Source organism: Dermacentor albipictus, chromosome 2 (genome assembly GCF_038994185.2).
Source record: "Dermacentor albipictus isolate Rhodes 1998 colony chromosome 2, USDA_Dalb.pri_finalv2, whole genome shotgun sequence".
NCBI classification, from domain to species: domain Eukaryota; kingdom Metazoa; phylum Arthropoda; class Arachnida; order Ixodida; family Ixodidae; genus Dermacentor; species Dermacentor albipictus.
This window is the reverse complement of record NC_091822.1, coordinates 164,932,189-164,957,922: the sequence shown is the minus strand read 5'-3', so window position 1 is coordinate 164,957,922 and position 25,734 is coordinate 164,932,189. Positions and strand designations below refer to the sequence as shown.

Below are 25,734 nucleotides of genomic sequence, written 5' to 3'. Positions count from 1 at the left end.
CTGGCTTCGTGGATTACTATTTCTGCTGAAAGATGGACTTGTAATGTGCCTATAAGGTGGTGATGATGATTTGGGATTTTAATGGCGCTGCAGCCGTGCAGACTATAATGCAGCAAGCACATAAGCATATAAGGTGAATCTGAGTCAAAATTTACACTAAATAAATCAGTGCTTTTGCCACGACACGAGTTTGTCGGACACGTGTTACTGTGGTCATCTCGGTCTCATCTGAAAGAATGGCATCTCATCTTCATTATGCTTGCTGCGTGCATGTGACGGCGGTGCGCCGTCGTCTGCTTCATGGTGTTGGCGTGAACACGTGCATGTGCCATTTTATTTGGTGTGGTCACCGGAGTGTGCAACTATCACCTGATCGGCGAAGAAGTTCTGCACTATGTGTAAATTTGGAAGACAGGTGAAGCGGTAGCTGGTTGAGAACTGCGAATGCCCCTGGTGTCCCAAGACTCAGAGCATCCACTGGACTTGCCGAGCCAGCCACGATAGGCCTAAAGCCAGACCAGTGAACTTGTCAGCTGCCAACAACATTGTGGATGCCACAACATGCAAACCTTGCTGCCACATCAGCGAGAACACAACTGGAAAAAGACAGAAGCGAGACAACAGCAGATGTCTGTTCCAGCAATGAAACGAAAATGAAACTTTCTCGCCGAATGTGCTGGCACCGCGGAACTATCACTCGATGCAACAAGGTTCCCCAGTTGAGAGTTTGGAGCTGTCAAGTGCCTTGCTTGCGGTTGTAAAGTGCAAGGTATGTAAAAGTGAAGTAAAAATAGACAAAAGTGAGCGGTAGTATGGCCTTGCCATCAAGTAGCTGCTTGTGCGTGCAAACTGTGCGGCGAGACATCATCGCGAGTTTGCCGCACGTCCATGCAAACCAGATCAGCCTGTTTATTCTGAATGTGCTTGTCGCACGTGCTATGCAAGTGACTGAAAATCAACAAATGGTGCTAAATGCTGCGCTCTCAAAAAAAAAAAAAAAAAAAGAAAGAGAGAGAGAGAGAGAGCACATCTCGGCACTCCTTACGAGTTGTGAATGTGGAAGCATTAATGTCCAATTTAACGCCACTGAGCGGTCCTTCCAGTTTTGCACTGCGAGTAATGAACTACAGCGGTACACGCTGCCTGAGCCAGCAAAGCAGCAGCAGCCTGCAGTGCGAACACTGCATGCTACCGATGTCCTGTGCGAAGAGAGACCGAGGAAGCAGCAACGGCCACCAAGGCAGACAGGTGCCTCAGCAGCTAAGCCCAGTGGGGGTGAGAGAGAGATACGGAGTGCGCCAGCTGCTGTGAGCGAGGATGACGTGGCGTTGCGGGGTGATGTCCTCTCTTCTCGCGCAACACCTGGCACACTAATGCATATCAGGTGTCCCCTCTTGCCAGCTCTGCTTCGTCGAGGCGCACCCATGACGTGGTGTTGCCGCCAATGGGAACTCCGTCGAGACATTGTCGTGACGTGGCATTGCAGCCACTAAGAATTTTCGTGCCGTTTCGCTGCTACAGATGACAGATGCTGCCTTTTTCACTCAGCGGGGCATTTGACGCTTTCGCATCAATAAACATCACACAGAACAGCCATCATATGAAAATGTGGCAGGCACATGTGAAGACCAGCCACTACTTGTGGCACACAGCTGATGAGGATCAGCGTCATTTTGTGGAATCAGCAGGCAAGTCCGCTGAAAATCAGCAGCAAACTGTGGAAAAGGGAGACCTAGGTGCAGAGAATCAATGTGACTACCGTTGAACCCAAGTACATCCAACTCAAAGGGATTGCGAAATAGTTAGATATACTATAGATAATTCGAAATATAAGATATACCTATTTGAAGCTTATTTAAAAACTCCGCACATCTCAAGTAGTCACATAAAAATGTGAAAAGCCGGAATGTACCGATCCCATGATGCTCTAGTCGCTCATTAAAAAGGTTGAGTGCCGTCCATTTTTTGTGGATCGTTTGTGTCTGGCAAGGAGCCCCTGTTGCAATCTTGAAGCAGCATGGCGATTCTCTTTCCAACAACGAATGGCTGCAGGTGGTATGTTTCACTGCCACAATGGTTAATGCTATTATTCCCACTGTTATTATGCTCCACCGCATGTGCGTCAATGTCACTGTGAGGTTCCGTATAAATTCCAAGGGCGATAACACCGTTGCTGCGCACCCTACGCTTTATGTGCGAGTGAAAGCGTGCAAGGGGAGCTGAAAATCACGGCTCAATCTTGCCCGCGTGAAAGGGACGAATGCAAAGAGGAAGCGCGTTGTCTTTTCTTGAACACGAGGCATCAAACGTCGGGGAGTGCCAAAGGGAGGGGAAGGAGGGGAGGCGGCATTCTTTCCGGCTGCAGTTGCGCATGTGGTGGCTATGTGCGGTCGTACTTTGAGAGCGATCTGTGTTGGGGGCAGTCTAGGTATGTTGGTGGCTTATAGCTTTTTACGTGCTGTGTGTCCTTGGCGCTCGCTTTGCGTTGAAGCGATAGGCAGCACGAATGTCACTTCGCTCGCTGCTGCTGCTGCGTTTCCTCACGCCAGCGTTTTGACAGCGAGTGTCTGCAGTCGTCGAGTGTGATGTGTTCATGTTTGCTGTGTGTGCCGATACCATGCTTATTAATTTAGTTAGCAAGCGAATGTTTACAGGTTGATACGGTCTATAAAAGTACTGTCCTTACTTCGTACGGCTGTCTGCTAATTTGCCATCGCAATCGATGCTTCGCCTTTCGGGAGAAACTGTCTTTTTTACTCCATGGCATGTACCGCCTTTGTATATTCAATGCCTTGACAGCATCTGCCAGAACAGTGCCGTTTCGTCAACATGAATATTTCCGATGATGCGAGAGGTGATCGCAGCTTCTTAGGAGAAGCACACTTGCAGGGGCGCAGAGCGGCACATCATTCATTATATGCAGAGTACAGTGCTACACTTTTGCATGGGATTTCTAAGGGGATGTTACAACTGTTCGTCACAGACGATAATTCAATATACCCAGCTTTGACATATCTGGTTTTAACTGCAACACCTGGAGTTTACTGTCTTACCCTCTGCATCAAGACTATGTGCCTGGCACTCACTAAGGTGTTTCAATTGTAAATATGTAAATAGATTAAGTTTTCTTTGTTCTTTCCTCAATTTTATCAAAATATGTATTTTGGTCACTTTGCTAGTTTCTAAAAGCGATGTGTTATGATATAGAGCAGCTACAGCTATGCACAAAGCCTATTATGTAGATCATGTAAGGCTGGGAGCACATTTTAAATTTGCTGTCCATAAATTTTTAAAATTCGATTTTGCTTTTTCTCCTCAGTAGCCATGATATGAACAGTGCACTTTGATAATCTGTGAAATGAATAATTATGATTTGGTTTTAGAACTACTTCTAGTACTGCATTTATTGCACATTCTAATATCTACCTATCCAATAATATTAGCTTTCTGCTGAGCATTTCTTTTTTTCTTATTGTCTCCAAAAACAATGTAGTAGCAGCTTTACCTATTTCCTGAATTACTTGACCTACAAAAAACGTAATTGCATATTTGAAATCAGCATGAAACACTTACTAATCGTATGTATTTTAACTATGTATGGCCATAAAGTACAAAAGACATACCTCCACGACCCATGTTCCCTCTTAAGGTTAAAGGGCCTGTTTGATACTTGCTGTCCATCGAACTGTCCCCCACTGTCTATAATTGCTTTGAAAATTTTCATTTTTTAATGTCTACATGTGAACCTGGCCTCTCAAAACCGTAGAAACTGAGCACCTTCATTTTGCAGTAAAGAGCTGTTGACATTGCATTTGGTGTGAATTCCTTCCTTCACACTGGCTGTCCGTGAAAGAGTATTCTCCTCTCTACTTGCCCCTACACCCTCACCTTGCTTTAGAACACATCACCAGATAGCACCACCTTCCTGTGTTGCAGTAAGGCGACTTTACATATACAGGGAAGATAGAGGTTTTAATTAAGAGAAAGAACACAAAGTAGAGATAGGCAAAGTGTTATACTGCAACAGATATTGTAAATATAGCATGCTAGCTGGCTATCAAAGGGTACGCCATTAGAAAGCATTGTCAGTAGTGGTAGCAGAATAGCGGTAACAAAGAATTGAGTCGCTGTCCCACATCGAATTGTGCTGCAATTCCACAAAGCTTCAAGGACGTCACCAACACAGCGTTGCAAGTTCCCCCAAGCTACTTTTGGTACCGTGGAAGACCTTGTGAACACAGAACCACGAATAAATAACCACATACACGCAATAGTTTGATAGCTCATGACTCATCGCTGAAACTGCAGCATAAAAGTTGTTCACTGTCTATGATGCGTGGCTACTGAAACGTCGTGCAGATCTCCCCATAATGTGTTTTTTTTACTTGTTTCTTGTTCACAATGTGGCCTTGTGATGCAGAAGAGACATCGTGCAAGCCTGCTCACCTCCGAGAACGCCGGAAGACTGACTGCCTTGGGTAGTGACTCCGCCGTGCCATTGGTCGTTCCTGCCTGTCCGGAGCTCGGCCCCGCTGCTTCGTGGTTTTCGGGTGGCCTACTAGTTGTGAGGAAGTCCAGCATGGTCTTCACACCGCCTCCTTGTCCCGATGGTAGCGGCTCCAGTCTTCCGACTTGAATGCCCACCTGTGAAACAAATTTAGTTCTGTGGCTTTTACAATGTCTTTATTTCTAATACATTGTAACTGTGCCTATTTCACGAATATTATTATTCCCAGCTCAAACAGCAGCCATACATCTGCGCACCGCCATCACGCACGTCTTGCCGAATTGGTCATCTGCTGAAAGTTTCACGCCAACGTGCCCGTACGACCACATTTTCCAAGTCATTTTTCCTCCAAACAGCAAGCGACTGGAACGACCTTCCCCATGAAATTGCAGACATCACCTGTCCATCAATCTTCCTAGAAAAAGTTACATCCCACCTGTCATCATGAAAAAAATGTTTTACTTTCTCATGTTAAGAGGAAGCTTTAGCTCGGGCCCAACTCTGACGTGGCCTATTCAAATACATGTAAAAATGCAAAAACGTTTTTCTGAGATAACCCCTGGACCGATTTTAATGAAATTTGTTGCATTTGAGAGAGCAAGTTAAATCCTAGTGACTGTTGGTCACGGAATTTCTATTTAGGTCCTGAATTTTGTTACAGAGATTTTCAAAAATACGATAGTTTGAAAAAAATAGAAGCACAAAGTTTACAGATTCATAGCTCTGCATAAAAAACAGATATCTCGGTTCTGTAAATGGGATCCATTAGATCATTGAAAGCGGACAAATTCGATACATCATTTTCTATCTTACGTGAATTTGTTACGTTGTTTACAAGGATTTTGCAAAAGCTATATTTCCATATTACTAAATTTTTTGACATTCATGTGTAACATATCAGTTTGTACACTTTAGATGTACTATTAGTATATGCAATTCACGGAATTGTATTATCAGTTTTCGTTGCTGAGTTATGGAGTTGTAAACTTGATAGTTTCGTTTTCTGAAAACTTTCGATTTTTGCCAATTTTTAATAAAAGAATTGACAGCCCAAATAAAAAATCCGAAACCAACAGTCACTAGATTTTAAGTTTTTCTTTTGAATGCAACAAACCCTTCAAATTTGGTGCGGTGGTTGATGAGAAAAACAAATTCTGCTTTTACGTGTATTTAGATAGGAGCACCCGAGCTAAAGCTTCCTCTTAACCCCACCCCTTATGTAAAACCCCGTACAAGGGGGTCTTTAAGAAAATGAAAATGAAATGAAATGAAAAACTAATCAGGCACCTAAACTATAGAAGAAATTCAATTTGAAGACCTTGTGCCATATCTCACAAATGGGGTTCTGCATGCAGCCAGGTTGCAAACCGATTTGCAATGCAATGCAATGATCAAGCATTTCACGTGGCATGGGCCCAACATTACGGTTGCGATGCTCGCACGCGTAATGAGAACACATGGGATAGTTCCCCACCTGTGGCAAGTTTCTTTTTAATCCACTTTCATTGCCGTTAATTTATCATTTCTTTAATTCAATTAGTACGTACAAGTAATTTCCCCTATGTTGTCCTTGGGTGTCTTTGTTTGTTGGCTTCTTATGATATGATTAATAAAGCATTGGGCCCCTTGGTTAACCCCCTTTCCTCTCAGTCATTACACGAGGCAGGCTTCTGGATACTCAGTAAAGCCTCGAACTGCACTTAGACTGCTATGCACAATAATGCAACCACTGGAAGCCAACTATGAACACTTTAATTAAGTCTTCCTTGTTGCCCTCCCGAAGCTGTTGTCTTCTGTGTCGTTTATATTCCCGCCACCTGGAAGCTCTTAAGAAACACTTTTTGAAAATAGTAAGAAAAAATTGCCGATCCGTCATAGAGGCTGCTGTGAACATGCAAGCCAGTATTAGGGTACTGCATGCAGCATGGAATTTACATTCTAGTGTCAAAAAAAAAAAAGAGTGAAAAATCGCTCACTCTTGTTTGCGCAATGCTGTCATGCAGCGTCATCGAAAGCAGCTGGCCTACTAACACTATTGGCTGATTTCAAGATCACGAGAGCATTCTCAGTAATAGATAAATTGCTAATTTTGAGTTAAATAAAAGAAAGATATGTATGTCTGCGACCTTTGAAAAAATATATCATTTACTCTTTGCAATGTGCGTAGCTGCATCAGCTGCATGTGGCCTCTGAGATGGCAGCGCCATGCTGTGTAGTGTAGACCACCACGGCTGCCACGGGGCACTGCAACAAACCCTTTCGCTGCCGTGACAGTTAATGTTTGGCTGGGGCGTTGCCCTCTTAGCTTCTCTACTGCGTAGCTTGCAGCGTGCTAGCGGAGACAAAAAGCGAGAGAAAGTTGAGTATCGGCGCAGCAACTTCACTTATAGTTATAACTCCGTGGTTGCAGATCAAGAACAACTGCACTGCAAGATGTACAGAGTGAGACCACTATGGTAACATTACCTGTGTAGCTTCCACAGTGTTGCCTGCTATAGGTAAAACAGAGTACAGTGCCATCCAGAAGTGGCTAATGGAGATTAACCAGCACATGGGTATGCGTGTGAATTACATGGGTATGCATCTGAATGTTACTGCAACACTCTTGTTTTTCTTTTTTTTTTTTTCAAAATTATTACACTGCGAAGTGGGGCGCAGGCCTTACACGAGTAAATATGATAATACAAGTCAAACCTCAATATAACAAGCATGGATATAGCGAATAACTGTACATAAAGAGGTAAATTTCAGATGTGTCTCGCGGATGTTAGCATGCAACGAATACATGTTTATAACGAATGTTGGATTATAACGAAGGTATTCTTGAGTCGTGTGCAATATTGGTATAATGAGGTTCGACTGTACTTTTCTGGCTGCATCTCCCGAGTTGTTCACTTCAAGCACAAACCAACTCTTCTAATTACACCAAAGAGGTTAGTTTATTTTAAAAGTGCTGATGCAACTGTCCACACACGTAGCCATGAAAGCGAAGCTGAGAGTCTCTGTTTGCCCCATGAACTATTCGTAAACTGCGGTGCGAGAGTTCCTCACCCCTCGGATATCAGAGGCCACTAGGTGCATTTGCATGGCCAGGCTGTAGCACTCCTTGGAGATGATGGCCTTGCTAGCTGTCGCTGACAACAGATGGGAAGACTTAGCCAGATTGTCGCACAAACCGTGACCCATGTACTTGGCCGGGTTCAAGGGGGCATCCTTCTGACGCACCTGAGTGCAGGAATGCACCTCATTACAAAAGAAGCAGGACAGGGCATGAAATCAAGCATATGACACACTTGCTGGCACGTATTTATCGCTGGGACAAATGTGTGATGTGACAAATGGAAAGCAACACACAAACACGGAATGCGCTAGGCTGCGGTAATGGTCCAAACATGTGAAGTTTGACATTGATGAACGATGGCATTGTCCTGGGCTAGTTGTTGTTGCTTTGTAAAAATATGCATAAGGCACAGAAAGAAGACGAAAAGAAAAAAAAAAAAACAGAGAAAGAACATATTGAACAATGCACTTCGTCCTCCATGTGGTGTCGTTTTCGCTTTTTTAAAATTTTTCACTCAATTCATTTTCTGACTGCACACTGATGCCTAGACAAATGTAGTTCAAGATAAATGTAGTTTACTTATACATTTGTTGTCTTAGACAATAAAGTAGTAGTCGGCACTGCTTGCATTGGTTTAAGTATATACTAGAGAGTTCACAATGTTATATTGATAGGCTTTTCTCACTAATGAAGTAACGATAACACTCTTGCATGTTCCAGCGCACCTAGTGCATCTTGCAGGAGAGTGATAACATGATAACAGTGATAGCTTGGTGAAAGTGAACACCAGTTAAAAGCAAAACAATGCATGCATGGCAATATGTACACAAACTCACCTTGACTTTCAGTGTGATGGTGCGCCCTTGAACACCGGCCTCCATTAGTCTCCTCTCAACTTCGGTAGACAGCTGGCCGATGAACTTTATCATGTCAGTAGGCTGAAAGAGAAAACATCTTGCTATTGCCATGTTGTTCTCATTGCTGATACTACATACAAACAAACAGAAAAAAATTCGTTGTGATGCAGGTTCACTTTTGTTTTGTTTGAAAAGAAAATCCCTCATACTTTATTGAACTTAATAATAAAACATTATGAACAGGTGGGGCTTTTAACACGAGGAAGTTGAAAAAGCAACGATGAACTGCATAATACGTGCTGCAGATGAAAGTTGTACTAGTAGCATCCCAACTGTTATCTACAGGCATGAAAATGTGCACGAACTGCAAAGTACAATATCTTTCTCTGTAAACAAACAACATGATAATGTGTAGCATAGCAAATAATTTTTTTTCAAGATTGTCATTAATAATAAAAAAAGAAACTGTGCAGTTGATGTAGACTGACCGTTTTAGCAATGTGTTAATGATTATTCAGGACAGCTGATATCAGGAAGTGCAGGGTAATGAGTGATGAGTTTATCAATTAGGCAAACTAATTTAGTATTTAATTAATAAAGCACAAGTTCAAAAGGATGTTGGAGGGATGTTGTCAGACAACTAATCTAGTTGTGCAAGAATGCGGATGTTCCAGCACTTGAGCGTGGTACCATGGAAGCTGCTACATGCACCATTTTGTCACTGACACCGAAACGTGTCAGGCCCAGCTGTCACTTATCTCGTGCCAAAGATTATTATCAGCTTTGCCGATTCTGGGGTATCATGTGCTGAGACCACCGTCTGATTATGAGGCACGCCGCAGTGGGGGACTCCGCATTGATTTTGACCACCTGAGAATCTTTAACGTGCCCCCAATGCATGGGAGATGCATTTTGCCGCCATGGAAATGCGGCCGCGGCGGCCGAGATTTGACCCTGCGACCTCATGCTTAGCAGTGCGACACCATAGCCGCTAAGCCACCATGGCCGGTGATCAGCTTTGCAATGCGCTTGACTAATTATTTACTATCCTTGCCAGGTGCCAGCTTCACATGTGGTGGTTAATCTGTACGTTTTTTTGAACCAGCCACAGAACAAGTATTACACCTGCATTTGATAAAGGACTATATGATGCCAACATTCAACAGCAGCCACTAGCGGGCATGACAAGCAGCTGTCCTTTGTCCAGCCTGTATTGCAGCAAACTTGAAAATTGGGCATGTGCATTACACATTACATTGCATTACGTTACATTACATAAAAGCAAACAATAATCACACTTTCTAAATTACTAATTTCTAGTAACTTACATACAGCAGACAACTTATGACGTAAGTCACTGGAGTTGCGAATTCCCACATTATAAGCTACCACTCTACAACCAAAACAACTTTTTTTCGAAGGCTGTACAAGTGCAAAACATGCAGACCAAGCAGATGTGTGCGTCCGGGAATCGAAGCGCATGACTGGGTGTGCCCTCACTTTCACTGGCCGTCGACTCTCAATTATATGGCACTGGTTAGGTCTAGCTGGTAGGGTTGTTGGGTGGCATGCCGTCACGGGAAGCTCGGCGTTAGTATATGTTTGTCCCTGCAGATGAATACATGGAGATCTGGTGCAAGATTATGCTCACAGGCTCAACTGACGGCACTGTGCGTGAAGCGGGGATTGTGGGCGCTGAGCCGGCAACCGTCGCAACCACGTACAGCAAGTTTATATGCGCGCATGCTGGCAGAAACGGTAAGAGCTCACGTCTGGATGTTCCAAACTGATGAATTTGCAAAAACACACTTGAAACTGGCAGCGTTGCGGAGTTGAGGTTGCATGCGTGATAGCTGCACTTTGCGGCGATGCGCATCGTGAAGGGCAAACGCAACACACACTCGTGGCCTCGACCAATTTTTTTCCGCAGTACCGGGGTTGCAAAAACAACAAATTGATTTTACCATCGAAATTTGTTTTTCTGGCCTGCTCGATAACTCGGATATTTTTGTGACCTTGTCGGTGTCCAGAAAAAAATTGGTCGAGAAATGTATTTACTTTCCGCACACAAACTGAAGAGCTGAAGAGCGACAATGCGCACACGTTCGGTTATCACTGCATGTCGCTGACAAGCGGCCATAGCAAAAGGCATTTCTGTTGCCTAGGCAACTACCGCAAGCCCACTGAGCCAGCACACTGCTACGTTTTTTTTTTTTTTGGTCCTCCGTTCTTTGTTCGCTCGCTGGCTCTGTGTCGCCTTCATCGCTCTCTCCTAAACCAGTGCACCTCATAGTGAAGCGCACTCACTGCCTTGCTTGCTGCGGGATTTTCCGGCAACTCCTTTATAGCCACTATTTCGTCTCACGTGGCTGCACTATAAGCGGTGTGCATACTCATCTAGTTCTACGGGAAGGTAAACGGGAGTACTAGTCTCAGCTGTACCACCGATCATCACTGCCATTAATTACGAGTGACACTTTACTTTTCAATTAGTGCTGAACTTCGAAAATTGCACTCAGTGAATAGAACTGCACTTGCTCATAGCCACCAGACGAGGTGTCACCCATGGCACCTCGAAGTAGTGTGACGTGTTCTTGGCGAGCACTCCTCGGAGAAATTTGGCAGATTTTGTACCCCGCGTTGATGTGCAAGGTAACCAGCAAGTGGGTCAAGAATATGCAGAATGCCTCACCTCCTTGAAGCGAATGCCATAGTTGACCTCTGCCGACACAGACTTGCGCATTCTGTCGAATTGCAGACCCCGATTGTCGATGCCCCTGGCATAGTTGTACAGGAGGGATGACGTTTTGACGCCAAACTTGGCCTTGAGCGTTTCCAGTGGCAGTGCTTGGAGCTGCTTGCATGTTTCCACACCCATCTCCGACAGCTGAGCCTGCAGCCTGTAACCGACACCTACAACCAAACCAGCACCCACATCAGATTTCCAGACGGATAAAGTTGGAAAGTGACCAATCTTTATCAATGTGCCGAACAGAAAACTATGCTTATCAATCTTTCGAACCTCTAAATACAAAAGCAAGATGAATCATTGATGACTATACAAGGACCAAAAATATGAACGAGTGAACCTATGGGTGAAAGTGGGCCTTGTAGATAGAGGGCAAACCTATTAAACTTATTTGTTGAATCAAATGAAAGTGTGATGCTTACAATCATGAGGCAATGTCTTGCCTAATGTAAAGGTGACATTTCTTTAAAAGCAACTCTGACTTTTAACTCTTGATTAGAAACCAAATTACCTCACACCGACATACAGGATCACTTCACTGTAGAAATAATTAGTACTCCAGTCAAACGAGGCACCTCCAATTGTGATTGAGCTCGATCAGAACTGATCCCGATTGAAAGTGCTTCAAGTGACCGGGTAAGACAAGCAGAAACAGCAAGGGAGCTTTCAAAAGTGCATTAGTTTCATGATGTGTTTTATTAAATCTTAGACTTTGACTTTACAAATAATTTTCGGAACTGTGCATTACTTCAATCCACATGCTAACTTTGCTCCTCTGTTAACACTAACAAATACAACGCTTTCACCTCTTAGTTCTATTTCACAACAATAGAAAATTTAGTCAACCTGTGTCTAAAGCCATGCGTTTATGAAATTTATAAAAACGTTGTTGCACTGAAAGAAAAAATGTTTGGCAAGACGACATAAGGAGAAGATGGTATTTCACTGCACATGTTGTGTTTCCTATTTTTTTTTGTTATTGTGCTCATCCTGCACCACGAACATCTAAGATTAAATTACACATTTATTCAAGATCAATCAATTCAAACTTACATAGATATGCAAATTAGTTTAAATGACACAACTTTTTAATTAGAAAATACTTGCGAAATTTATTGGCTGCGGCCCTTTTCTATAGGAAACATTTCGTGATCATGGTTGATTATGGTCATGGTCAAAGGCAGCTGCTACAACAATCTTGCGTAATGGATGCTCTGTTAAACCTGCATAGCCTTGGACTCACGCACGAAGAGTCGTTCGATGAGACAATTTGCCATGTTCATTTTAACTGTGGTTCTTGAAGCTCTGCAATGTCACTGTCCCTATCAATGCTCTCGCTCTAACGTATTGTACTCCAGGCACCATCTTGCACACATTCACATCTTCATCAATATATATTGTAACGTCGTAGTGACGGTGAAGAACGCAGTAGCAAAAACTGCGTATCACAAAACGAACTCTTTGTTAGACAAACTGGTGCCCTGAAAAAACAGGCTATACCCAAAGCGCAACGACAGCGGTGAGCACGGTCGTTGATCGTCTGAATATGATCTGCGGGTCAAGCACATCAGCTTTTATACATGAGTCGCTGAATGTTGCAGCATAATCGCTGGTGCCCGCATGTCTTCCAGAAATTACAATACAATTCTCGTCGTGCATACATTCCAATCACACAAAGTTCGGCAAGAACATACACAACAGATAGAATCAATGACAGCATTCCAGCTACTTCCAAAGGCGCATCTCGTGCTGACTGACAACATTAAGTTAGCGGGAGCAATACAGTCCCCTGAAAAAAGGATAAATAAGTCCACGTGTCAATATGTCACTGCAGCAAGAAGTGTAGGGTGAAGAAGGTGAAGATGCAAAAAGATAGAAAATAAGTATTGTCCAGTAAACTATTAAAGGGAACACTCACTGTCTTCTGCCTTGGATTATCAGCAATAAAAGGGTACTTAACACATTAGGTAAAAATGTATGTTTGGCAGGTCATATCAGTCACATTTTTCTAATAGAGGTTAGGAAATGTTCCAGTTATATTGCTTCTTTTAGTGGTTAGGTGTTCCCTTTAACACCTAACCTGTGGGCTGAGGACCACATTGTACAACGTAATGCAAACACAACCTTCCTATAACCTAAGTATTGCATTTCTTGATGTAATAGTTCACCAACATGCTGACATAGAAATACTGGTCAGGATAGCTGTTATATTCTGTCAACATCACCTGGACTTGGGGACAACCTAAGAATTCAGTACGAGCTACACCCACTAAGCCGCTCTGCCTCTCTACCCTCTGTACCTTTGTGCTCCAAAACAATTCCTAAGAGATGCCAATGTTGAAAGAAGTTTGCCTCCATCGTGACATCACAGAAATGACTAAACATAATTTGCTGGCACATCTACACAGTACTACTCTCAGTTGGACCGCAAGCTCGCCACTGTACGGGCTGTAGGGACGGTCCTTAAGGCGGTCGACTTCAATAGACTACTGGCACGCTGCCTTTCAGAGTGCCTCCTTACCCGGAAGGTCCTTAACGTTGACGTTTTCAAAGAATGTTAGAAGACTGCTGCTGTCCACAAAATGATGCCCATTTGGCTTGGCAAACCGATTGGCGACCCTTGCTGCCAGCATGTTGGGCCCTTGAAAAAAATACATTGAAATTAAGGAAGAAATTGAAGGTGAAAACAAGGACAATGGCAGTGATAGAGGGGGTTCAAAACGTGGTGGCCATGATGTGCATCTGTCTCCTGCAATCACTTTCGGCGCTTTCAGCGTGCAAGAGCATGGCCTTTGACATTAGCTTCCGTTACTGCGAAGAAGCCGTCGCTGAGGGTGCAGTTTAGATACCGAATGTTATGTCCACACCTGCCATAGTGACGTTAAATGGTACATCAATGATAAGCTTTAGAAGCACCTCCTGGGGTACCTGCATGAAGCAAGCCAGCACCCTTTATATTAATTTATCCCATCTGTTAAGTCATGTGGCACTAACTGGCTGTAGCAGCAAACCTGGAAACATTAAAGGAAATTTCTGGGTTGACAAACTTACAATTGGCATTGTTTTCATGCTGCATTGGTTAAATGGGTAGCACAATAATATGACATCAAAGACTCTTAGAGATTATTTGTGATCAGTACACAGAGCTGATTTGCTTAAAAGGTAAGCCCGCAAGTGCTCCAGTTCGCTTGAGTCAGCAACAGCACAGTCAGCAATCCCTGTACCAACACTGCTGCACTAAGTCTACAGAGAGATTGCCTGGATGCCTCAAAATATGACAGAATTGTCAAGGTCTGTTAATTTGGTTTTAACATTTCAAAAAGCATCCATGTATTTTTGAAAATATTTAAATTTTTTTTTGCAGACATTTAATAATTCAATGTAGTTTAGCACATCTCACCTGGGGCTGATTTACCGCAGGTCAACAGTACTGTGAATGTAGAGAGACAAAATTTTGTGCGAGTCATTCAGAAAGTTCACGTACCTAAACCCACTGATGCAGTGCAGAGGGTCTTCTCATTAATCTTTTTTCTCAAAAATTCCGCAAATTCGTTTGGTGAGCAGCTGGCCTGCTGCAGGACATTTGTGACATCGGCAAACATCTCGTCACAGCTAATGGCTTCAATGTCCAGCGTGAAACTGCATGGAAAAGATGTTCATCACGTGAAACAGCTTTTGGAAACGGGAAAAGACAGAGAGCTGGGGCTGCTGCACTAGCCAGTTACGTATTTTGCACAGGAGGCAAGTGAAGAATCCTTGAAATGTTCCTTCAGGTTGTCATATGAATAAACAATGAATTCATGACTGAAAGTGGTGCATGCAAGATGGGAGACACAAAGAAGAAAGACTGCACACCGCTACATATGTGAAAAAGAATAAAGAGCATGATTAGACTACAGTGCATGCAAATGTCATAAAACCTGTCATGTTTGTTCAGTGGATATGGCGTTATCTGGCTGGTGTGCATGAGGTTGCGGGTTTAACTTCCCAGCACTACAGCCGAATTCTAATGGAGGCAGAACGTAAAAAATGCTTGTGTACTTAGATTTATGTGCACATAAAGGACCCAAGGTGGTCAAAATTAATCTGGAGCCCCGCATTACGGTGTCCCTCATAACCCGCTGCGTAGTTTCAGGAGTTCAAACCCCAAAACTTGATTTGATTTGAAATGTCATGGAGGCAGGGAGAAGAATAAATTAATTTAAATAACAGAGGGGGCAGTGATAAACATCAACACATAAATGTAACGAGAGTCCATCTACACAGTGGATGATGATGATGAAGCAACTTCTACTGGGCCCGAAATAAATCGGTGGTGCACGCAGGCACCAGATGGGGTGGTTCCCTAGTTACGGGACCCATATGTTTCCAGCAGCTCCTGGCCCCAGTCCGTCAGTGCGAGCTGAATCGGTAAGGCCCTGCGTACCCTGCGGAATACGATATGCTCTGTCCTTTTTGCAGAAGAGAAAAGGGCACCCTGCCGCACGTCTTGGCAGAGTGCACAGAACTCAAGACCCCCCCTCCTCCCCTTCCCACCAACACCCCCCATCCCCAACCCCTTGAGCGATGGGAGATCTACACAGTGGATAGAATTCTAAAAACAGTCTTCGTAGGATACAGAAGTCATGTGGCTAACCACATTTACTAAAAGGTGTCCTTGTCCTGGCTGACAGGATGTTTGTTGCACCAAGGCAGCAGTGCTGGTCTATCCCGAAGCTCTCTATGATGGCGTGCTAAGCCCATTGTAAGTGTTTGTTGTCAGTGGCGTCGCCACAGAGTGCAGCACTGTTACATCTTTATGTTTTGTACGTAATACCAAAAACACCATCAGAAAGATTCCTTGGTTTGTCTTTAGTGCATGCATCATGCAAGAACATGTGCACGCAATGACATGAAACTTGGCAGTACGTATTTTAGGTGTTGATCTAATTTGAAATATTGTATATCATTTCATTACATTGTGCAGAATAAGTGATAGCATGTAAGGAACACTGTGTGCAAGGTCAGGATGGGTGAAAACAATGGTCAGAAGAACAAGGCCGGGAGCCTGTCCTGACAGAAGCCGCACACCAACGAGATTGCCCTGCAGTGTATGTTAACAGTTAGACATGCTGGTGTTTAATGGTTTGTAAATTCCCGTTAACATCATGAAATTTAGTAATGCAAAGCAACTAAAGATGGCTACAAAAAATGAATGTGTTCATGGAATGTAGCTCTACCTCAAATAGGTTAGCATTAGAACAGTGTTGCCAGCCTTAATAAACAAAGTAAACATTTTAGATGCTCAGTATAAGAACCGTCACGGTTTTGACTGCACCTGGAGTTGTCTGAATGTTTGAAGCTGTTTAAAACACAACCACAAGTGCAGTGGTTGCTGTCTGCAAATGGAAAGAACAAAATGGACTTTTAAGATTTTCTGCAAAAATGAGTGTTCATTCTTTACGCTAAAGCATGATCGCTAGTGATTACTTAACAGACCTTGCTGGCTCAGACTTGGTACAGCATGAATACTGGCATTCCATGCTACAAACTTTCAATTAAGCCTGTGCGCATCAAGCTGCCAGAGGGAGTGCACTTAACTATATATGTATTTGCACTGCAAAATTCCTCAAAACAAAAGTTCTCCTTTCACGCGTACATATTATTAATTCATCTAGTCTTTGTGCAGTAATGTTTGCAGTTCAAGTGTACCTGTATGGTTACGACTTGCCAACTAGCTTCTAGAGCTCAACTACTCAACATAGCCTTACAGAGGCATATAATGGCAAAAACTCGAGCGTGCTGTATCTGAAAGGAACAACTCTCCTGCTTACCTTGCTACGATGTCGTACAAGAGCCTGGAAACTTCGTCGTAGCTTTCAAATTCATATGGTATGGCGACTAGGCCTGGGCACAACTTTCTGGCCTGTCCCAAATACATACGGCTTTTAACACCGACCTTTCGTGCTTCATAGCTGCAGCTTGCTACTTCTGAACAAGACACCAGATCACTACGCTCAGTTTGGGAGTTCAGTGTAGCACAGCTCATGGAAGCGAGAGATGTTTTTCCATGGCACACAGCTACTGGTTTTCCTAGTAAGAGGAAGAAAGAAACAAAGAAAGGAAGTTGGCTTCATGCAAACCACATGACAGATATAACTGCAACTACAATGCACAAGGACGAACACACGTGTAGAGGCACCAATACTCGCTCACCAATATTTTCGCAGGCTACGTGCTCACTCACACTTATGTGAACTCGTGCTTATCAGCACTCACGTTCCCAGTCATGCCAACTCATACTTACCAATACTCACTTGCATTCACTATTACTGGCAACCACTCACACTCATGCCTGAGTCTGCTCCCATTCACTGGCACTCAATCACATGCATACTCGCGTCCACTCACACTTGCCAACAGTCACTCACATTCATAATCACGTCCACTCAAGATAACCATCACTGACTTTCATTTGTACTCCCCTCTGGAGTGCATTTGGGCCTTGAAGGTGCTAGTAAACGAAATGAAAACCAACACTCACTCCTGTTTGTACTCACATCTACTCAAACCCTTTGCTACTCACTAACGCTCCATCTCCCATCTGTGATCTCAATGTGGAGTTCGTATGAGTCAGTGCACTCATGAGCGAGTATGCCAACCTATGGCTAAGATAGATTCGAAAGAACAATGCTCAGATTACCATTTTACAACCTTTGAAAAATTCAATGAAACAGTCAAGAAGACAGTCATGAATGAACATGCACAATATGCATGAACTATTCCAATCACAATGTTTCTGCGCTTGATCATGTAGCTTACTTAATTTTCCATGCCATGGTAGTTGGCAGTGAAAGAAATGTATGGTCTCAGCAGTGCACATAAACTCTAGCAGTGAAAGTTGAGCATTAACTTCTTGTGAATAGCTTTCGTGAAGCAGTTCAGCTACTCTTGCTGTACGCTTGGAGTTTTCAGCTGGCATGAGCGATTCACATGGAGACATGATAAAAGTTCAAATGATGACTCGCCAGTGTGCCGTAACAAGCCTCGGCGCAGGTCCTGAGCAGTGGACAGCCCCGTAGCAAGTAAAATATGCAGAACCGTAACTCAAAAGGTCAGCCTCATTCAGAGCTACACATGGCACAAGTTACAAGGTCAGTTTTCAGTTATGCATGAAAGCCTGTCAATTAAAAAGCATTCGAAATACTTTGGCAAGCCATAAACTCCAATTACAACATCCTGCTTTCACAAATATATAAATCTAGACTGCAGTGGGCTTGCTTTTCCATGACTGCACAAGCTATAAACTGTGTACTCATGTGAATCAAACACCTCAATCTACAAGCTTCACCCTCTCCCACACATCTAAAGGATCACTCATGCAATGCACAAACCCAAGAGAGCTATAACGCTAAAACTGTGGTAAGAGAAGTCTGATGTTTCATCAGCAATCCGCATATTAAGACTTATTCTACAAGCAGAACAGAATGCTGCACATGGCAGCATTTTTTTTTTGCGTACTGCTGCTGCAGTGTCAACACTACGTCTTACCCGACAAGATTAATTTAAGGACGTATAAAATAGTACAAGAGTTTTAAGTGCCGAGCAACATCATTCAGCAAGGAAATATTTGCCTATGTAAGATATCCTGTATGCAGTAGGTATGCTTGGAGTCTAAGAGGAGATATCAATGCAAACAAATAGTTTTTTGCTTTCACGGTTGCAGGATATAGAACATGCAGGCTTACCTTTTAAGTGTGGCCTTGTACGGAGGCCAACAGAAACAAAAAAACAGTCCATGTCAATATGCATGATCACCTTATCTTCACCCACAGGCACTTGCTCTCTCGAGCTTTTTGAAGCCAAATAACATTTCAATTCTTCAATGCCATCAAATGCACCACTGCTAACAGCTCTCTTCTGAGCGACGTAGTCTCTAAGCTTAATGCTTGCCGTCGATATGTGATGCAGTCGTGACCTTCCATAAAACTGTTCGAGGAATCCGGGATCTCCTGCTTTGCGTGGTTCAATGCTGTCCTTCTTTGATTCTTGGTGTACACTGTTCTCGGCATGACATTCTGTGTGCTCATCTTCATCATGACTGTTTTCGGAGGAAAGCCAGCTGTCTTGGTCATTGTTTTGACTTGTGGAATTTTGTGGGCTGGCAGCTGAGGTTGATGGCTTCTCACATCTGACTACACTTAGCTTCTGCTGGCCATTCTTCAAATCAGGAGTGTAAAGAAGGTAGTCTTGAACAGGCAGTAGTTTCCCAGCTTGAACACTAATTGGGTGAAAGGGAAAAGGAAGGCAGTTAAAAAGACTGCCTGAAACAACAAACACGCACAGGATCCATGGCACTTCGTAAACACACATGTTACTAACCTATCGGAGATCCAATTGGGCTTGACGACATAATCTCTCAGGTCTATTAGTTTCGCCGGTGGGAGGTTTGTTGCAATCATGTAGCAATTAGGTTTGCGCTTGTAATAATGCTGGTACGTGCCGCCATGTAGCATCATTATCCTCCTGATTTCTTCTGCAGTAGGATCTGCAATGCAATATTTTTATTGGGGTGCGCAAGTCAACAAAAAACCTGCAGCATTAGTTGAGAAAGTTAATTGCACCACAGCAACTACGTTGCGCTCACGACTGTTGATCAATGGGCGCTTTTCACGCCTAGTTGTTTGTTTAAGCAAGCGTAAGTAGATATCATACGGTGCAGGGCACTTATCGCTCGCTAGTTATGTAGGAAGCGTGCTCCGATCACTACAATTTATAATTTTGCACACGCCCGGGCCACGTCATCCAACCAGTGTCGAGGTTGCCCGAATTTGAGAATGCATGCACAACGGTGAAACAGCAAAAGCGTGCGCAATGCGTCACATCGATACCGTTTACAATACAAAGAGTACTGACCCAGTGCAACATCGCTATCTGTGATGCGATCTATCACGCAGGTAACGGTGTTGCAACTGTGCAAAGCCAACCTTTTTCATTCACGGTATAGACTAAAACTGCAGCTACGGAACACCTACTTGTGTAGCCGTTGACGAACACACTGATCCCTTTGAATATAGGTGATGACTGATTCTCCTGACTGGAGTCGATTTCGTTTTGAGCACTGTTGAGAAACTGGTTCTCCAGCTTCTGTATTTTCGCGTTCATGTAGCCTCCCTGCAAAAAAGATCGGCACCAGATGCTGGTCGCACATCTGAAGATTTCGAAGTCGCAGCAGTTCACGGGGGTCATAAAAGGAATGCTCTAATTAGAGCAGCGTGCAACAAGTAAACAAGTATGCTTCTTACAAATTCCTCGAACCCCGTGGGGCCGAAGCGCTTTCGCCTTGACCGCTTGCCCATAGCTGCCATCACCGGGGGTCATTCATTGATGCGGATTGGTCATTCCTTGCGTTTCGCGCTACGAATGTGCACTGTAGTCGGTGCGTAAGGGCGTCTGCATCTTGGCAATGCTTCAATAACTCACTATATGCGCGCAGATTGCCCCGCATGCCTTTCCGCATCCCTCCAATCCGTTCATTGGTTTTCCACAGGAAACAGGAAGCGGGCGCCAACGTCGCGCCATCTAGACGGTTATTCAGCGCCAAGTTTGAATGCACCTCGAACTTGGCATCGAATGCCTCGAACTAACGAAACTCTCAGATCAGTGCAAGGGTTTTTAAACTCGGAGCAGGTAGCGTGTCCGGCCTGTACAACACCACTACATAACATCACTCCGCACGGGCCGCACTGACGTTTCAGGGGTGAGACGGCAGAGGAGTGTGTTGAGTGTGGGCATTTTAGGAAAGTGTGTCTTGGAAAGCCGTTTACGGACAGGGAAACGCGGCATAGGTTTGAGACCTCTGTCGTGGCGCGACATTTCTCTCTTTTCTTTATTAAAGCGAACAGCTTTATTTGGCTCTTTCACCCGTTTTCGTAGCATGGAGGCTGGCGGTCGAGCTTTCATCGCCAAGTGCGAAGACTCTTGCGCAACCTAGTCGCCCGGCGCGCGTTCGTCGATAACAGTAAATAGATCGGATTAAAAGACATTCGATGCTAACGTAGTTCTCACTAACTTATGACCTTTGGGTTTGACTCTTTCAATGGTAAAATAAATATTTCGCAAAATTTTAATTAAACATCGAGGGCTATTCCGCAGATCGTGAAGAAGGCAATGAGGTCAATCACTGCGAAGGCAGAACTTCGCTCAGTTGAAGACATGCCTTCATTGTGCGTCTAAGCGAGTCTCTCAGGACGTGCTGAGGGCCTGTCGCGCTAGAGCTTGGAGATGGTTGAAGGTTTAGATGCTGTTGTGGAGTGCTCGGGAAGGACTGCTTTCCTCGTCTCCCGTCGCCTTCTCTTGTCGCAGCTGCAGAAGGAGGCTCCAGCACTGGCTACCGATGCACTGCTTAACGGTTCTGTTATCTATGGAGTTACGCAATGAAACGACAAGCTCTACCTAAATGTCCTCACTGCAAGGAATATATATGCCTGCAAACGCATCATTCATTTAATAAATCGAACATCTTTCTATAGTCGGATACAACTTTAGAAAAGAGGGGGCGTTTACTCCTCCGAGGCGGATGCACACGAGCATCCACCAATGGGCGCGCACTCTGGACCGACGTCATGCGCCGGACGGCCGGTGACTTCGCCGCTTCGGTCATCTGGGCGGGGCCTCCCCTTTTTTCTAAAGTTGTATCCGACTATAGAAGCGTTGATCGGCTTACATTGACAATTATCGTCGATATGCAGTTTCCGCAGAGTTTTAGAGCAACGCTTTCTTTGTGTCTTCCTTCCACTATGCGAGTGCTCGATGCTGCACTGTCGTGCCGATAACAACTTGGGTCACTGGGTAAGTGACTCTGTGTATGTGACTCGACACATATGGGTAACTGGACATATGGCACTGGGCGATTGAACGTTCTTGGTCAGCCCTCAGAATACGTATGTGCCAGTGGGCACATGCCCGAAATTTTAAATTAAATTATGGGGTTTTACGTGCCAAAACCACTTTCCGATTATGAGGCACGCCGTAGTGGAGGACTCCGAAAATTTCGACCACCTGGGGTTCTTTAACGTGCACCTAAATCTAAGCACACGGGTGTTTTCGAATTTCGCCCCCATCGAAATGGGGCCGCCGTGGCCGGGATTCGATCCTGCGACCTCGTGCCCATCATCAGTGGCTATGATCAGTGGCTATGATCTGTGGCTATGACCGTGGTGATCAGTGGCTATGGTGCTGTGCTGCTGCAGCAGCACAGCACCATAGCCACTGATCAACCACGGCGGGTCATGCCCGAAACGACAAGCAGAAGACGCAAGAAGGGTCAAGAAATCGGCAACAGAAAATCGAAGTCAGCTATTGGAAAGTGAAGTCGGCATCAACTAAAGGCAGCCGAGTGCAGAGAAAGAAATTAATAAAACGGGACTCGGACGTGCACCGAGCGAGTGGACCAACTTGGACAGAAACATGGGTCCCCTAAATGCGCGGAAAGTTCCCAAAGAGTGCTAATCGCATTAATAAAAGCGCTCAGTCTGCAGGTGCGAGGTGACCCTTCAGAAGCGTAGTTGCGCGCCCAAATTTTAACGGGATTGGTATTGTCGGGATATTTCACGCACTTACCGGTTAGTTTGTGTGTTCTAATCGTTTTCCCGCAACTTCGGTTTCTGGGTAGTCTATGGTTTAATGGGTAGAGCATCGGGATGCTGTGCGGAGGGAGCAGTGTTCAAAACCAACCGTTGGACCGGCTTGGGTCAATAAGTACGTGACACTGGGTATACGCCACATTTTAATAAACTTCCTTGATGGGCCATGGGTACGTCCCGCTATTTATCGACAAAAAAAAAACTCGAAATTTTTCTGGTGCTGGGCGGTACCGAACTCACGTTTACGTTCAGACAGTCTTGTCTCGGTCGCACGCGGACTTCGTGGCGGCGGCGCTAGATGGCGGGGCGTGTCCAGAGAAATTAAGTCCCCCGAATAAAACTAAAGGTAGCGACATTCTTTTATCTTGCCGCCGCAGCTGCTGCGAGGAGCCTGAGAGGGGGCAGGAGAGCGGGTCTGCGTCTTCCAAGTGGATGGGCGCCGTCACGTGGTATTTTTCGCGCCCTCCTCTCTATTTTTTTTCTCTTCTTTTCCGCGTCCCGGCGCACTCACCACCATGACAGTGGGCCGTCGAGACTCTAGGAAATTTCTTCAAAGACGAATAGCCTAACGGCTATTCACCACCTCAGGCCTCCTGATCCGCCTCAAATCCGCTTCTGCTGGGCCACCTCCTATGGTCTATCACCAGTCCACTCCTCCGGTCGAAGCCACTTGTGCTTCCCGGCCGGGCTGCTCCGCTGCTGCCATGGTGACTCTCTACCTTTCTCCCTCCTTCTATCTCCTTCACTCCCATATCCATCCCACTGCTGGCGCTGAGCCGTGCTCCCGCAAGGGTTGCAGAAGATAGTGCCAGCCTTCCCCCTTTCCCCACAAGAACCACTTCACTCTCGAGTTGCTGCGGCGTCATTCGAAAGGGATTTGACACGTTTTGGCTAAGTTTCGCGGCTACTTGCCTCACTGAAGAACTATATTTTTGTTTGTCTTATGCTAAGGGTTGTGCGTTTAAGGCTATACGGAACGTGCCAAAGTGTACGAACAGAGCTCTTTTTCTTCGTTCATGGGATACGGAGGTCAGGCATGGGTAGCTTATGCATGGGTAGACTTTCACGAAGGTTGCTTTCTCGGTTCTCGTTCAGGTATCTTTCTCCTGCTTGCGCTATCGTTAACAAGTGCACGAAGCTATGGAGTGCGTAGCATGTCTGCTGTCATATATCGTGCTAAAAACGTAGCACGCGTTATCATCGTCCCACTGAGAGTGCGTAGCTTTGTCAGCCCATGCTTTTGTTAGGCGCTACAAGCATATCTTGCGACGACAAGCTGTTGGTGACAAGTGCAAATGATTTTGACTATTGTGAGTAGGCTTTCTCCCCTTCGCCGTCTTGGCCGAATAAGGGAAATTGCGAAAAAAAAAAATGGTTGGGGTGGGAGCGGCTAGAAAATGAACAGGTATGTAATAACAATAATATTTGGGGTTTTACGTGCCAAAACCACTTTCTGATTATGAGGCACGCCGTAGTGGAGGACTCCGGAAATTTCGACCACCTGGGGTTCTTTAACGTGCACCTAAATCTAAGCACACGGGTGTTTTCGCATTTCGCACCCATCGAAATGCGGCCGCCTTGGCCGGGATTCGATCTCGCGACCTCGTGCTCAGCAGCCCAGGTATGTAATCGGAAAACGTATTATATATATATATATATATATATATATATATATATATATATATATATATATATATATATATATATATATATATATATATATATATATATAGGGTGCGTTTCCGCACCCTGTGTCTGTATAAATATTCAGGTGTCTTTCAATTATATACCTGTTGATAGCAGTGTTCTGGTTTCTTTTTTTTTCTTCCCTTTTTTTGCGCAGGTTCCAGGAAATCAAGCAATATGATGCAAGTGTTCTCGAAGTGGGGGTTCATCAGTTGTGAGACAGATTGACCAACAGCTGTCCAACAGCTGCCTTAAACATCCGACGGCAGCAATAAACGGCACATTTGCGCAAGAGGGAGAATCGAAGCGCTTAACACTCGCGCTGCAGCGAACGAGGCCAACATTTGTAAGGTGCCTCGCTGCTGGAAACCGTGCCTACGTGTAACTTCCGTCCTTGCGTGCGCTTTGTTTGCAAATGAAGTACGGGTCGTCCACTGGAACGTTCGCGCTTGTGAGCCAGCGGCGCCAGTTTGTCTTAAAGGCGTCTGACCAGTTTCACTGCATGCAGAGATGATTAGCGTCCTGACGAGACGACGAGAATAGTTCGGATGCTCCGCGTTGGTCGCGCGGGTTTCTACACGACGCTCGCGTTATTCAAGCGAATATGTCACGCGCCTTACGTTCGGTCGTCATGGTATACTAAGATGATTAAATGATGAAGCTGCACAAGCTCGATACATCACAGCACTCGATTGGGTACACCCAAGTACACACGTACGCAGTTCGAGCAGAGCAAACACATCCGAGTTGTTGAATCAGCAGCTACATAGTGCTGCGCACAGGAAAAGGCATCGCCTTTCGCGTACACCTTGACGAAACCTTGACTTCATCGCAACCCTTTCAAGCCAGGCAAGTGTCTTTAGATAGCTAAATCAAGAATCTGCAATGCAATAGAAATAACTCGCGAAGCGGCTTCATCTGTGCAAGCCGCGACGGTGTTATTGCACATACACTGTGGATGACACGACACTCAAATAAAGCTCTAGCAGGTAAAGGAACATCGTATACATTAAGCGTGCATTATTGGCGAGACAAAGAGCTCTGATTTTTGTGCTAGCAAAATGCACTAAAAGAAATTTGTCCACGAAACTAGCCTCAAAAGGCTTCTAACTAGAAGCAGGCAACCAACCCGAAGCGGCGAAACAAATGCGCAGTTACTGTGCCGATAAAGCAAAAAAATCATCTGCTTCTGCCAATTTCATAGCATTCAGTCGTCGATCCTAGACCAGCACACACAATAAACAAATCTA

At 44.7% G+C, this 25,734-nt stretch overlaps 2 protein-coding genes across 2 annotated transcripts in view; one reads left to right on the top strand and one right to left on the bottom strand.

The window, feature by feature from the left end:
- Positions 1–4,712, top strand: part of LOC139046713 (ubiquitin-conjugating enzyme E2 J2-like) — a 30,828-nt gene extending 26,116 nt beyond the window's left edge. The window contains exon 8 of the mRNA XM_065442736.2: positions 4,421–4,712. Within this exon, the coding sequence (XP_065298808.1) occupies positions 4,421–4,469 (49 nt within the window). The 3' untranslated portion in view covers positions 4,470–4,712. The remainder of the gene's footprint in view (positions 1–4,420) is intronic.
- The window catches only part of LOC139056257 (DNA repair protein REV1-like), a 30,632-nt gene extending 9,938 nt beyond the window's left edge, over positions 1–20,694 (bottom strand). Inside the window, exons 1-11 of the mRNA XM_070534337.1 lie at positions 20,459–20,694; positions 20,189–20,327; positions 19,536–19,701; positions 18,902–19,434; positions 16,988–17,246; positions 14,659–14,813; positions 13,696–13,815; positions 11,118–11,338; positions 8,405–8,506; positions 7,559–7,732; positions 4,447–4,644 (exon numbers count right to left, since the gene is read on the bottom strand). Of these exons, the coding sequence (XP_070390438.1) occupies positions 4,447–4,644; positions 7,559–7,732; positions 8,405–8,506; positions 11,118–11,338; positions 13,696–13,815; positions 14,659–14,813; positions 16,988–17,246; positions 18,902–19,434; positions 19,536–19,701; positions 20,189–20,327; positions 20,459–20,521 (2,130 nt within the window). The 5' untranslated portion in view covers positions 20,522–20,694. The remainder of the gene's footprint in view (positions 1–4,446; positions 4,645–7,558; positions 7,733–8,404; positions 8,507–11,117; positions 11,339–13,695; positions 13,816–14,658; positions 14,814–16,987; positions 17,247–18,901; positions 19,435–19,535; positions 19,702–20,188; positions 20,328–20,458) is intronic.
- Between the last annotated feature and the right edge of the window lie 5,040 nt (positions 20,695–25,734).